General features: G+C 50.7%; 1 protein-coding gene across 6 annotated transcripts in view; it reads left to right on the top strand.

Moving 5' to 3' along the window:
• Pik3c2b (phosphatidylinositol-4-phosphate 3-kinase catalytic subunit type 2 beta) overlaps positions 1-14,929 on the top strand; it is a 66,014-nt gene that overhangs the window by 33,005 nt on the left and 18,080 nt on the right. For all 6 annotated transcript variants that reach the window (XM_048430743.3, XM_048430741.3, XM_048430742.3 and 3 more), the window contains 12 exons: positions 276-309; positions 1,861-2,056; positions 3,172-3,294; positions 7,204-7,371; positions 7,897-8,008; positions 9,238-9,380; positions 10,520-10,708; positions 11,878-11,971; positions 12,103-12,197; positions 12,606-12,786; positions 13,515-13,622; positions 14,256-14,348. In XM_048430743.3, coding sequence (XP_048286700.3) covers positions 276-309; positions 1,861-2,056; positions 3,172-3,294; positions 7,204-7,371; positions 7,897-8,008; positions 9,238-9,380; positions 10,520-10,708; positions 11,878-11,971; positions 12,103-12,197; positions 12,606-12,786; positions 13,515-13,622; positions 14,256-14,348 — 1,536 coding nt within the window. The remainder of the gene's footprint in view (positions 1-275; positions 310-1,860; positions 2,057-3,171; positions 3,295-7,203; positions 7,372-7,896; positions 8,009-9,237; positions 9,381-10,519; positions 10,709-11,877; positions 11,972-12,102; positions 12,198-12,605; positions 12,787-13,514; positions 13,623-14,255; positions 14,349-14,929) is intronic.

Here is a 14,929-nt window from a genome sequence, read left to right as displayed (position 1 = left end):
TGTAAAGGCTTGCTAGCACTACAGGCCCTGTAGTATCCCAGCCTTGGGACTCTTTCCTTGAGGTCAGCAGGATTATTATTATTATTTTTTAATCTGCTTCCTCTGTTCACTGTGTGGACCAACCCGCCCTCCCGCTCCCCAGGGACTCTCTGCTCCTCACATTTCAACCCTGCCTGGCCCAGATGAGCACAGCTGTGAAAAGCCCTTCCAACTGCGATAAAAATGGGCGGGCGTGGGCTCTGTCTGACTCTCTCCCTCTTCCTTTTCCCCAACAGGATCCCAGCGTGTTGGCTGTGAGGGAAAACCGAGGTAAGGGCAGTGCTCTCCCTCTTTGTCCCACAGAGACTGGAAACTGCCAGCTAGTGTGGCTCAGAGCACATTCTTCCTGCTTGGCCCCTTGATAGTGTGTGTGTGTGTGTGTCTGTGTGTGTGTCTGTGTGTGTGTGTGTGTGTGTGTCTGTGTCTCTGTGTGTGTGTCCCTGTGAGGTGTGGACACAGCTGGAGCCCATACTTCTTTCCACAGATTTTTTTTCCAATTATTTTTGCTAATCAGTTCTCATGGTGTTACTGGAGAGGGTGGTGAGGTGGGTAGGAGCATCGGCAAGGATGAATTTATCCTTCCATCCAGATGGGAAAAGATGGAAAAGCTTGCCTTGCTGGGTTGTGAGTCTTCTCCTGGCAGCCATAACCCTTTACACTTCCAATTTAGAATGGGACTTGGGAGGAAGGATTTTTCTGCAGGATTCTTTCCTTGCTACACTCTTTAAGCAGATCTGAAAACCAATATCGGTGGCTTTCTTTCTTTCTTTCTTTTCTTCCTTCTTTCTTTCTTTCTTTCTTTCTTTCTTTCTTCTTTTGCAAATTTTATTTAATTTTTTTCTTTTAATTTTTTCTTTTATTTTTTTATGTACTTTCTGTCCATTGGTGTTTTGCTTGCATATATGCCTGTGTGAGGATGTCTGGTCCTGGAATTGAAGTTACTGATAGTTGTGAGCTGTTGTGTGGTTGCTGGGAATTGAACTTGGGTCCTTTAGAAGAGCAACTAGTGCTTTTAACCAGCCCCATCACTGGCTTTCTTAAAAGTGAATCCATCTTTGGTCTTTGCAGACCAATAAATTGTCCCCTAAAGTCTTCTAGGAGCTAACATAGCATTTCCAGCTTTGTGCATGTGTGTGTGCCTGTGTGTTTGTGTGTGTCTGTGTGTGCATGTGTGTTTGTGTGTGCATATGTGTGTCTCTGTTTGTGTGTACCTATGTGTGTATGTGTGTGTCTGTGTGTGTATCTCTGTGTGTGTGTGTGTATCTGTGTACATATATGGTACTAAGGAGGTACAAGTTTGTTAAACACTGTTTTTTGTTTTTTTTCAAGAAAAGAATTTTTTTTTTAAAAAAAAAAGGATGTGTTTTATTTTATATATACGGGTATTTTGCCTGCATGTGCCTAATACTCACAGAAGACAGAAGAGGGTGTTGGACCCCTGGAACTGGAGTGCTGCCAGTGTGGGTGCTGGGAATCAAACCCAAGTGCTCTAGAAGGACAGTCAGTTCTCTTAACCACTGTGCCATCTCTCTAGTGCCAGAAAATGACTTTTTAAAAATAACATTTTAGCACTACATTAAGTATCTATATAAGATAGGACCACATTTAAAGCCGGGAATCTCTTGATGAAATAAGTGCTCAGGCATGCTCCTGCATCTTTCCTTTTTCTCCGCAGATGGGTAAGCTTTGTCACAGCTATTAGAAATTGGCTGGCATTTGGGGATCACTGTCCCAAGCTGTCCTATATGCCTAGTGTCAGGGCAACAAAATGGCCCTTGGCGAGTCCTAATTGAGTTTCCTCTCTGGCCCCTCCCTTCACAGAGAAGGTGATAGAAGCCTTGACAGCAGCCATCTTGGATTTGGTGGAGCTGTACTGCAATACGTTCAATGCAGACTTCCAGACCGCGGTGCCCGGGAGTCGAAAACACGATTTGGTTCAAGAGGCCTGCCACTTCTCTGGGGCCCTGGCCTTCACCGTCTATGCTACTCACCGCATTCCCATCATCTGGGCCACCAGGTGAGTCAGAGCTCCAGGGAGACAGGTGAGCGGCTCCCCTGCTGCCCGTGACCTTACTGTACTCCATCCTAGGAGGTGTGGCATTCTGGTGCCACGGGGCTAAAGGGGTGAGTCTAGGGCCTGAGGGGAGCCCAGCCTGTATCCATCCCAGAGAGAGAAAGTCCCCTAGGAGATGGATAAGCACCTGCCAGTCCCCCAGTGCTGGCTGCCTCAACATCTCTTCCCTCTTCAGATCCCAAGCCAGCTGAGGGAGACAGGCGACAGATGGCCAGTTCCCAGATAGAGTGTGGCCCAAGCCAATGGCTGCACTCGCCTGCAGATGCACAATGAGAGTGGTGGGGAGGGGGTGACCCTTTGTCTGGGGTTCCCTTGCAGGGGTGGGTGGAGGAGGACGTTCTTTTGGTAGTCCTCAGCTCTTCTGCTGGATCCCCAGAGTCCTGAGGCCTGAGGGAATAGGCATTTGGCCCCAACCCACCCTTACTAACCCCACCCCCTCCCCTTCCTTCCCCTTCTTTCTTTGTTTCTCACTTAATGTATTCCTCTGGGCGATTGGCATAGAACAAAGGAAGCAGCCTGGGAAACAGGGGCCTTCTCTGACCTCTTCTGTCAGGCACCTGTCATGAGCCACAGGGACCCCCATGTGTTGACATTCATGGTAGCATATGTCGTTTTCCTCCCCCACCCCTTGCCTGCATGTATGTATGTATATATGTATATGTGTGTACATATATGTGTATAAGTACACACACATATGTACACACACATATATGTGTACATACATACACACACACCACATATACCCATGTGTGCCCATGCGCTTCCCGTGATGGACTGGAACTGACTGTCAGGAGGAGACTAGATGGCCAGTCCCATGAAATGAAGAAAAACTCCTGTACTCAGCGTGGGTCTAAGACTCTGGGGGTCTAGGGATCCAGATAAAGTTGCTGCTCCTAAGCACACTTCCTTAAGCCCAGCTTGGTTGTCCTGACCCTGACCCCATGTTGCATTCTCCAGAGACCAATAGAAATCTACTAGAGGAAACGGAGCTTGGCATTAGGGTGGAAGAGATTGGTTTTAAGGGCAAGATGTACTGACCTGCTCCTGTTCTTTTGTAGCTATGAAGAGTTCTACCTCTCCTGTTCCCTCAGCCATGGAGGCAAGGAACTGTGCAGCCCCCTGCAGACCCGACGGGCTCACTTCTCCAAGTACCTGTTCCATCTCATCATCTGGGACCAGCAGTAAGCCCACCCTAAGCTCCAAACCAACCTGCTCACTTTAGGAAGATCCTGGAGCAGGAGTCAGACCTGGAACAGAGCACAGCCTGGGTTAAATCTGGTTCCATAACTACCCTTATTCAGACAGGTCATGATGTTTCTTGAGTCTCCAGTTCCCTGACTCTTAAATGGGACAAGCATATAATTTTTACCTCTCAAGTTGTTAGGAACATCCAATAGGAAGTACCCATAAAGGCTCTTAAAGACTTTTTATAATCTGCAAAGGATCATATAAATATTACTGCTGATTTTAAAAACACTTTATTGTTTTGCTCTTGCCTCTCTTAAAAAATTTAACTGGTCTGTAGGATTTCTATTTTCTCCCTTCCTCCAATATTCTCTGGAATAGGCAGAAAGGCTAAGGTATAGCTCCAAGTAGAGTGTTTGACTAGCATATGCCAGGCCCTGGGTTTTGGCCCTAGACAACGTAACACTGACAAATAAAACCATACCCAGAATCTTAGCATTGGGAGGCAGAGGCAAGAGCATTGCCGTAATCTTGAGGCCAACCTGGGCCACATAGCTAAGTTCTAGGTCAACCAGGAGATCCCATCTCAATCCACACTCAAAAAGAATTGGACAGAACAGGGCGAGTTGCCTAGAGGGAGGAAGAATAGATGTAGAACCGAGGAGTAAGGCTCTGTTTCCAGCTCTCTCTAATCCTGTGTTCTTTCTAGCCTGTCTGCCTCAGCTTCTCAAATTGAGAAATGAGAACACCTTTTTAGCCTGGAGGCAGGTGTGGCACTGAAGGGAGATAAGAGGTTATAAATATGATAACCACCGGTATAAGATGGTATCAATTACCATTTATTAACAATGATTTGATTTCATGAAAGAAAGCTTTAGTTGTACAAAATAGGAAAGAAGTAAGGAGTGAGGGGACCTTAAAGGTGGCATCACAGGTGTTTGTCTCCCAGTGCCTTGCCTGTGATGTTTGCTGCTCCCCCAACCGCCACCCCAGCTTCACTTCCCCAGGCCCACCATATCTGTGTCCCCATTTGCAAAGCAGCAAATGCAACTTAAAAGTGTTGCAGATTACAGAGACAGAAGAGTGTCCCTGGGGAGGTCAAGGATGCTTAAATAGGCAGATGAAGGGTCTGGATATTTAAGAGATGGACTAGAGGGGAGGCAGACCTGTTCCTCACACTTAGGTCATTCTTAGATCAGTAACCACTAACAGACACTTAACCAGGGTAGGAGAAACTCCCCGGAGACTAGGTAGCTGCATTAAGTAGTCCCTGAGAAGCAGAGCATGGTGCTCAGGTCTGTAAGACGAGCATTCAGGAAGCTGAGGCAGAGCTGCTGTAAATTTGAGGCCAGCCTATGTATAGTGAGATCTGTCTCAGTGGGACCCTGGGTTCAGCGCAACACTGCCAAAGTGAAGAGATTTTTAGTTTCAATATTCCACTGAGATTCTCCACCTCACTAACTACCGCCGTCTAGAGGGGGATGCTGAGGACCCGTCTCTGACAGAGTCAGAGGTATGGCTGCAACCCAGTCTTCCACACTGCTCATCTTCCACGCTAAGTGTAAGATTTCTATCTTGATCCACGGGGCCAGGTCCCTAAGGCCTAGAACCATGTGTAGGGAGGGCATTGGCCTCAGCCCTATCCTCCCTAATGTCTGAAGAGACAGACCTCTTAGCCCTTCTTAATGAAGGCCAAGGCATGTGGGAGAAGGCACCATACTGTGGTCAGGGCCTAGCTTTGGGCCAGCCATCTTCATTCAGCAGATGATACTGTAGATAGCCTAGAATGGAGGTGGATAGAGGACTCTTGACAAGATCTTGAGTTGTTAGGACACGAAGAAGACAACTTGGTCGGTGGTAGATTCATCAGTACCACAAAAGTGAAACAAACATAGGAAAACACCTGGACAGCTGAGCATGGTGGTTGTGTACCTGCAGCAGGAGGATTGCTGTGAGTTCATGACCAACCTAAGCTAAATAATAAGATGAGAGAGAGAGAGAGAGAGAGAGAGAGAGAGAGAGAGAGAGAGAGAGAGAGAGGAGGGAGTGGGGAGGGGAGGCAGGAGAGAGAAAATAAGAACTTGGCCCAGCACCTAGTGCCTGGTAAATGTTCACTCCTTCCCTGTCTTCATCTTAGAACCTCAGCTCTGGCCTTCTCAGTTCCTGTTTCTCTGTTCCAGGTGGCTGATGGTGACTAACACACGAGGGACATTTGTGTGAAAATGCTTATCTGTGTCACGGCACCCAGTTCAAGTATAATAACTAATGCCACATGGCAGAAAGGACCCAAACTCTAGTCCTCGCTTCCCCTAGTGAGCATGCAGAACTGTTAGTTCAGTTACCCAAAGATTGTGTGGCCAAGCTGGAGCCCAGTGCATTCCCTGGAGGAGGCAATCCTAGGGAATTGTTCTAATGGTGGAGAAGGGCTCACAGGAAGAAGAATTTCTCAGACAAAGAGAAGAGTCATCCGAAGTAGCGGTTCCCTCGACCAAACCCAGACAGAGGGGTAGGGAGTCCATTTTGGAATCCCAAGCGCACTAAAAGACCTGAGAAATGGGAGGGCCTTGCTTGCTTCTCCGTATTATGGTTTCAGTCAAAATGTACCTCCTTCTTTCCAATATAGGCTCTCATGCAAACTCATATGTTTGCCTTGAAATTTCCGCAGTCCTCTGCCTCAGCCTTCCGAGGGCTGGGGCTGTGGTCCTACCATGTGTTAGCCATGTTCTGCTCTTCCCTGTTATGTGAACCGGCTATGGGGTCAGCTGCTTCTCCCTCCCACTGTAGCAGGACAGGGCATCAGCTCACTCTCAAAATAGGCCCAGCAGCCCTGCTCTGCCACCTCCAGCCAAACCCAGCCTGGCACGTCCGCTGGCTGATGAAGGGGCCCTAATTATAGCTGATGGGCCCCCAGGGTAGAAGCAGCTGGGGTAGAGCAGGACTGTGCCAGTCTGTGGCTGTCGAGTGCCTCCTCGGAGTGGAGACTCCTCCCAGGAGTGAGGGGCAGTGAAGAGGGAGGCAGCCTTGTCTGAAACCTCTGACCTCGGAGGTAGCTAGCTGCCCTGCCTCTGTGCCCTTTGGGTGTAGAAGCAGTAGGGCCTTGGGCCAGCCAGGAGGGTGTGGCAGTGTGGACTTTGGCCCAGGGACGACTTCCGGGAAAGGTAACCGGGTGGGTTCTGGCTTTCTTTTTCTCCAGCCCCCAGCTCTCTCCACCTCCCCACACCCAAATCTCCTTAGCCTGAATTCAGAGGGTGTGGCTGGGTGTAGTCCAGTCTGTGGAGAACATCTGGCCTTGAGGAGTGTTTGCTGCTCACGGAGTCCTCTTGGCTTTCCCAGCTGCCTTTCTCTTTCAGGGAATTCTGAAAATCCCCTTCTCTTTCTTCTTGGACTTTGAGCCTGTTCTGGGGTATGCCCCTGGGCCTAGGAGAGGGGACACAGCCAATGAGAGGGCTGTGGGGGAGGGCAAACTGAGTGCACTGAGGGCAGAGATCTTGGTACTTCTCCCTGGTGACTCTGTGGGGTGTCACTGGGGAGGGAGAGGGACTATGGGATTGAAAGGAAGTTTTACTGCCCCTCTGCAGAAATGTCAGTGTGAGAAAAGGAGCCTGGCACAGGACAGGATGGGTGGTCACCTGGACCAGGACATGACTTTGGCTAAGCCAGTTCTGCCTGGGCCCTGCCTGAAAATTGGGGGATGTGTTTGAGTCAGGAGTCCCAGAGACGTCTGTCTTTCTGGGAGTGCATCATAGGGCCACCCAGAAGAGGTCCTGCTTGCTTTGGGGCCTGTCCTGGTTCTGTGGGAGGCTAGGGACATGTGTGACTCCTGAGATGAAGGCAGATTCTCTGCTTAGACTTCTGAAGCCCCCTAGCCCCAGAAGGCCCCTGATTTTGGTTCCCTTGTTTTCTAGGATCTGCTTTCCAGTGCAGGTGAACAGGCTTCCTCGGGAGACCCTGCTGTGTGCCACACTCTATGCCCTGCCCATCCCCCCTCCCGGGAGTTCCTCGGAAGCCAATAAGCAGAGGCGGGTGCCTGAAGCCCTGGGCTGGGTCACTACCCCTCTCTTCAACTTCAGGCAGTATGTGAGCCCCAGGGAACCAGCTTTTGGCCTTGGAAGGGAACAAGGGGGATGGAGATAAAAGCGGGGTCACTATACCCCATGGGAAGGGTTGGCCACATGGCAGACACTGTGAAGTCCAGAGTCCTAGCAGAGAAGCCAATGTACAGGCCTAGTGACCAGGACTAAGGATGGAACCTGGCAGGTGGGCCAGGGGGCATGGGACAGCAGTGTTCCTGCTACAAAGAAAGTCCTCTGGTCCTGTCATCAGGACTTTGGAGATCATCTAATCAGGCCTCTCTACCTCAGGGAGATATCCCAGCCAACAGGTCATTCTGGTCAGGGAGTGGTGAGCTGGCAGGGGCTTTCTGCAATGGGAGATTTCCTAGAGATTAGTAGTAAAAGCTGTGGTCTGTGGGGAGAATCAGAGAGACAGGAGTGAGGAACAGACGTCCACTAGGAAAGGTCTGGGGACAAGAGGGCAGGAGAGAACCCTACCAATTACACAGTGGTTGTTGGCTTCATCTCACTCTCCTTCTACCTCAGAGTCTTGACCTGTGGCCGGAAGCTTCTGGGCTTGTGGCCAGCAACACAGGAAAACTCCAGTGCCCGTTGGAGTGCACCTAATTTCCACCAGCCAGACAGTGTCATCCTGCAGGTGAGACCCAGCCTCTCTCTCCCATCTGCCTATCACAGAGCACCAGAGTCAGCTCCAAGGCCCCCACTGAACTCTGGGTGGGAACTTCGGGCATGGGATGAGATGTGACCAAGCACCCCACTGAATGTGAGGGCATGAGTAGGAAGTATCCGTTCCCCATTTCACAGCATCCTCTGAAGGTGAGGTCTGAGACCTTCTCCACCCAGGGCTCACCCTGTTTTGGGCTCATCCTTCTAGGCCTGACCGACCAATCAGTGCTTCTCTTGAGGCCAAGGGGACCTGTTCTCCTGGGAGGAAGGGAGAAAAGCTGCCTCAACCCTAGTTCTGATTCCCCTTTGTCAAGCCTGTGAGATGCTGTGGTGTGGAGTAGGCAATGGCAAAACTGACAGAAAATGTAATAGAAATATACAGAACGTGTGCTTCTAGAGGCAGGTGTTTTGTCTTGACTCCATGCCCAGGGGATAGAAAAACACCCAATCCATGCCAGGGTACAGTGTGCACTTGCTGAATGAGTGAGCAGAACTCCTTGGAGAACATACATATATCTTGTAGCTCTGATGCCCATTTTTGGAAGGATATGTATTTGGTGGTACAGAGCAAATGACCACATCGTAGAGTTCGAGCCTTCACCCAAGGTGTGGTCCCAGATCCCCACATGCTACAATGCCTCTGAGACCACACTATGGAGTCCTCGGAGGATCACACTAGGGGGTCACCAGCTTCATCTTAGGCACTCTGAGTGACTTATCCTTGTAATATCTGCTCAGGGTTTTGAGGTGGGGCCTGTCTTCCTTAAGCATCTCAAACCAGCCTTCCCCTCCCTTGTACATTTTCCCTGTGTTTCCCTTTTAGAAGGGAAGGCTTGGATGAAAAGGGTCCTCTCTATGATTCCTGACTGGCCTGGAACTCACCGTGTAGATCAGGCTGTTTTCAAATTTGCAGCAGTACTTCTTCCTCGGCCTTTCTGTGCGCTAGGATTCCCACCATAACCCATCATGCTAGGCTTCCGATAGTTTCCTTTTAATTTTTGCTAAAAGTTACAGCTGGGACTTTGGGGATCCCCACGGGCATCTGGGTTATTTTACAAAGAGCCTCTGAACGGGAGAAAAGGTTGGGGCAGGAGTCCCCTGGTGTGATAGGATAACTGGGGACCCAGGGATGGGACTGCCTCCACTGACTGACACCTTCTCCTCTCCTTTCTTCTTCTTCTTCTCTGATCCTGTCCCAAGATTGACTTCCCCACCTCGGCCTTTGACATCAAGTTCACCAGCCCCCCTGGAGACAAATTCAGCCCCCGCTATGAGTTTGGCAGCCTCCGGGAGGAGGACCAACGCAAGCTTAAAGATATCACGCAGAAGGAGTCCCTGTACTGGTGAGGAGGCCCATATGTGACACAGGCATCCTTCCCACTGTCCACGCCTGCCTGCCTTTTTACCTTCCGGCATCTAGTTCCTGCCCTTGTGCTTGAGGATGGGAGGAGGTCAGGGCGGTAATTATTGCTACCACCTAGGCAGAAGGGTGGCAACCCCCAGACCTTTCCCTAGCTGACTCTAGGGAAAGTGGATAGGGCAGGGCAGGAAATGGGATCCCAGGATATCCAGCCCCACGCCAGTAACCTGCCCCAGACCCACCTACCAGGAGGAGCAGAGCCATGCCGCTTCCCCAGATACACCATCTTCTACTTCTGGTGGGGCAGCTGGTCTCTGCCCTCACCTCCCTGCCCCCACTGCCTCCTGCCCCTTCCACACCAACCGCCTTTGCATTTTTCTGGCCTTGTCACATTCCAAAAAGGATCAGGTGTCTTGGCAAGCTGGCAGCTCTCAGGAGTCCAGGCTGATCTCATCCTTGAGGCTGCTGTGTTTACCCAGGATTGGAGAGGGAGGAGTGAGAAGGAGGGGAGTCAGGGCTCTCTCTCTCATCGCAGCCACTTCTCTGGGCTCTGAATGGCATACGCATGCTGGGTTGGGGAACAAGAGATGCAGACCTCCCTGCCCCCACCCCACTCCTGACCCCTCATTTCATTAGCCCCTCAGCTCCTGTCTCCCCCATTAGACACCTGATCTCAGGCAAGTTCCAATTAGCTACAGACCCTATAAAGCTAAGTCCCAAGAGGCCTCAGTGGCCCAAACGCTGACACGTGTTACCCACTGCCCTCTGGTGGCCCTACTTGGGACTAGGGCCTCCAGGGCATCCCGTGGTCTGGTGTTATTGGTCCATGCTCTCAGCCTCAGTCTGACATGTTTCCCTGAGATAGGACCCTGCTTTCCAAGCTTAGCTTCACATTGCAATCACCTGTGATCGTTTTGATGCACCCGATGCTTAGTTTCTGGAGACATCCTGACTCGGTTGGCATTGGGGCGGGTCCTAGGCACCAGGAAGTCACCAAGCCCCACAGGTGATTGGTGATCACATACAGGGACGCTGGGGAGCCTCTGAATGGTGGTGTGTGCAGCCACTCCCTTGGGATGTAAGTTCTCAGCCCTCTGGCTCACTCCACCCGTCTCCTCACAGGCTCACGGATGCTGACAGGAAGCACCTGTGGGAAAAGCGCTATTACTGCCACTCGGAGGTGAGCTCACTCCCCCTGGTGCTCGCCAGTGCGCCCAGCTGGGAGTGGGCTTGCCTGCCCGACATCTATGCTCTCCTGAAGCAGTGGCCACACATGAACCACCAGGATGCCCTGGGGCTCCTGCATGCCACGTGAGTTGAGCTCTTACTTGTCCCAGCACCGCCGTCACTGACAGGCCAGCTTGGGGTAAAACATGAGTATTCTGGGCTTTTCTAGTTTTCTCTTTTCTTTGTTTTATTTTCCCCCAGTGTTCCTGGGAGTACCCCATATGCAAGTCCCCTAGATGCCACCCCTGGCGTTCCCCGTAATGCTTTATTAGGTGTCTGAGTGTTGTTCTGTGCAGGTATCACACATCATTAAATTGTAAATATTGGAGCATGATCTTTTTGTTAAACAAAAAAAATTTGGTGTTTGGGACAGGGTCTCATGATGGAGCCCTAACTGGCCTGGAATTGGCTTTGTAGGCCATGCTGGTCTTGAACTCATGAAGATTCAGAGATGCCTGTCTCTGCTGCCTCCTGAGTGCTGGGATTAAAGGCATAGGCCACCATGCTCCATGGCACACATATTATTAACAGAGCTCAGGATTCCTTTTTTTTTTCTTTTCATTTGAAGCAAAATTTACACACAAGCCCAAACCTCACATATTCAGCCATTGTTTCAGCAAATGCTTTCCCTTGTGTAGCCCAAACTTTGATCACTGACTTCTCATTTTAACACTCCTTCTCTTTCTCCGAAAGAGTTCTTGGGGTCGTGGGGCTCCCCGCCTGAGCTGCCTTTTCTAGACTGTACCCAGGCTTCCTGGTTTATTTTTTGCCATCTCAGAAATCAAAATGTACCTGCCTTTGAGACTTTTCGAGGCTACATCTTTGCTAATCCCTGCAAAACTCATCTCCCAGGCTGTCTATTGGCTTATATAAACCCCTGCAGTTCTGTATTGCTTGCCTGGCAAGGCTCTGTATTGTAGGGTGTTACCAGGAAAACAGATCTCACCCACTCAAGGGCTCCTTGACAGTAGGGATTTCTAAGAGTGGGGGTTAAGAAAGAGCTTTGGGTAAAGGGTTCAAAGAATAAGAAAGGCCATTTTCCTGCTCTTCCCTGCCCAAGGGAGACTGTCCATGGGGCAGGAGGATGGGAAGACCATCTCTAAGGACGGCCATCCAGAAGAGAAGCAGATCTTGGTGGGAGAGGGATAGGACTTTTCCTTCTCTTTGCCTCTGACCCCAGGCGTAAAGTTTGACTCACATTTCTGAGTCACGGCCCGCTGTGGGGATTGTCAAGTCTCTGAACTCTTCCGCAGCTTTCCGGACCAGGAGGTACGGCGGATGGCTGTGCAGTGGATCGGCTCCCTCTCAGATGCGGAGCTGCTGGACTACCTGCCGCAGCTGGTACAGGTGCGAGGGCTTGCTGTCCTCATGCCCCGGCTCCCTAATCTTTCTCCATCTGCCCTCGGAAGCCACCATCCTGGGACAGTAATCAGGGCAGATTTCACAATAAAGCCTCGTGTTTGCTGTCTTCCGAACAGGCCCTGAAGTATGAGTGCTACCTGGACAGCCCCTTGGTGCGCTTTCTCCTGAAGCGAGCCATCTCTGACCTGAGAGTGACCCACTATTTCTTCTGGTAAATTCAGCGTGCAGACAGGGAAGTAGATAGGGGCTGGAGCGCAGGAACAGTCCCCTTGTGGCAGGTAGGAGGGAGGAACTAAGAGACCCGGACTCCAGCATGTTGCTCATCTACCCTGTGGCCTTGGTCTAGTATCTTTCCTCGACGGGGTCTCCATTCACCTCTGTGTAACTCAGGGGAGACCATCTTTGATCCCCCTTCTCTACCCACCCATGGCAGAAGAAGCATAAAGTCAAGATGAGCTGTAGGCATCCAAGACAGGGAAGTCATTCCAAGCAGATTTCCCTCCGAGTGTGTGGGGGGCGGGGTGGGCTTTCTGAGTTGAAGCAGGAGATGACCCTTTCCTCCCTCGCTCCATGCTGCGGCTCCTGGGTGGCCTGACTCCCTACTTGCCCTGCCTTACAGGTTACTAAAGGACAGCCTAAAGGACTCTCAGTTCAGCATCCGCTACCAGTACCTGCTGGCAGCCTTGCTGTGCTGCTGCGGCAAGGGCCTGAGGGAGGAGTTTAACCGCCAGTGCTGGCTTGTCAATACCCTGGCCAAACTGGCCCAGCAGGTCCGAGAGGCCACCCCATCTGCACGCCAGGTAAATAATAGGCAAGGCCGGCTCTCCCTGACCCTGTTTCCAGCTGAGGCTTGTGTCACTAGGAGTTTACTTCTAGGGCACCCTGAGCAGCAGGACGGAAAGTGACTAAAAGGAGGTGACTGTAACTAACCTGCAGGCCACAAACAGTCCCCAAGCTGGCCACAGCTCATGAATGTGTTTTGTTTGGCTTGCAAAATATTAGGATTTTGACTTAGCTGCTTGCCTTAAGGGCTAGGCATGCTTGTGTGTGCACAAGCACTCAGCTGCTGAGGGCTAAGGTCCGGTCACTTTTCGCTGTGGGGAACCATGACTCAGGGCTGAGACAGGTAACAGAAAGGGCCAACCTTTGTTTTAGGGAAGGTGCTAAGCCACACCAGCAGTGCTTCTGGTGTCTTTAAACCTTGGGAGATCTTTATCTGTAAGCCTGGACCTTCTTTTATCTTCTCTTATCAAAGCCTTGAAGGACTTTTACCCCTTGCCCTCCAATCTATACCTCCCTCTTCCCTTCTCCTTGCTGCCTTTCCTCTGTAGAATCTCGGGCATGCTTCTTGTTCACTGAGCAAGTCTGAGACCTAAGTGGGTGACTGTCCTCCCCGAGGGTTTCCCAGAAGTTGTCCCTGTTATTTAGGCATATGACTAGGCTCCTCCTCCGGGAGGTAGATGCCTAGCTCTTAGTGGAGCCTCTGGGCCTCTCCCTTCAACCCTTCTTTTCCCCACTCCCTCTGAAGGGCATCCTTCGCACGGGCTTGGAGGAGGTGAGGCAGTTCTTTGCCCTCAACGGTTCGTGCCGCCTGCCGCTTAGCCCCAGTCTACTGGTGAAGGGCATTGTGCCCAGGGTGAGTCTCTGTTAGGTGTAGAACTTCAAAGAATGGGGAACACTTGCGGAAGTGAAGGTCTCCTGACCCTGTCTTAGGAGTGGAGGGAGGAGGGCAAACAGGTGGCCTCTTCCCAGCTTGACTGTGTGTGGACTTGGTTTGACAACCGTAATTGTGTGCAGGGTGGAATTGGGTCAGAGGCTGGGTTTCCCTAACAGTGCTGAGGATGCCAGCTAGCCAAGGCGGTGAGAGTGGCGACTCTTAACCTCCTGCCTCGACTCCCTGTCCAGCATGGGTCTTCTTGTTGGTTGTTTCGTTCCATCCTCACAACTCTTAGGCACGTGGTACTATTATGGAAGTGTAGGATGTGGAATTTATCAGAAGTCACAAGCTAGGAAATTGTGTGCAGAGCGAAGGGAAGAGAAGAGGGTGGGTAATCAGATGTAGAGCCCTGGAAATAGCCACCTAAGCCTAGAAGAGAGAAGCAAGGGAAGGGATGTGGACTTTGGGTTCCTGGGAAATCTGGAAGGTGTGATGAGCATGTCCTGTGTGGACCAACAAGAAGGTAGACGGTGTCTCGATCCAATGTGAAGAGGGCATTTTCCTTCCTGGCGTGGTCCACTGACATTAGCCACTGCCCTCTGTATTGTACAGGACTGTTCGTACTTCAATTCCAACGCGGTCCCCCTCAAGCTCGCCTTCCAAAATGTGGATCCCCTGGGTGAGAACATCCGTGTCATCTTCAAGGTGAGAATGCGTGCATGCCTGAAGTCTCAACACTTTAAGAGGCTGAAGCAGAGGGATTGCCCTGAGGCAAGTCTAGGCTAGGTAGTGACTTCCAGGTCAGGCTGAGCTAGATGTTGAGACACTGTTTCAAAAAACAAAAGAAAGCAAACCCTGACCAAAAAAAAAACCAAAAAAAAAAAACAACAAAAAAAAAAAACACCAAACAAACCAAAACACCAAAGCCAAACAAGCAAAAAAGCAAAACCACCATGCTTTTAATCCCAGTACACAGGAGACAGATGCAGCATATCTCTGTGAGTTCAAGGCCAGCCTGGTCTACAGTATGTTCCAGGGCAGGTTCCAAAGCTACACAGAGAAACCCTGTTTCAAACAAACAAACAAAGACAGTCTATAGTTAGTTTCTGATCTGGTATAAAAGTTCAAGATTTTAAACGCCTGGTGACCCAGGCATGATGGTACGTATCTGTAATCCAGCACTCAGAGGTTGAGGCAGAAAGATGGCTGGTCAAAACAGCCTGGGCTGCACAGGCAGAACTTGTCTCAAACAAATAGGCCTAGTGGTCAGGAAGGTTTCTTGCAGA

This window comes from Myodes glareolus, chromosome 5 (genome assembly GCF_982192425.1).
Source record: "Myodes glareolus chromosome 5, mMyoGla1.1, whole genome shotgun sequence".
Taxonomy (NCBI): Eukaryota; Metazoa; Chordata; class Mammalia; order Rodentia; family Cricetidae; genus Myodes; species Myodes glareolus.
The sequence above is the reverse complement of the archived record's forward strand: the minus strand, read 5'-3'. Positions and strand labels throughout refer to the sequence as shown.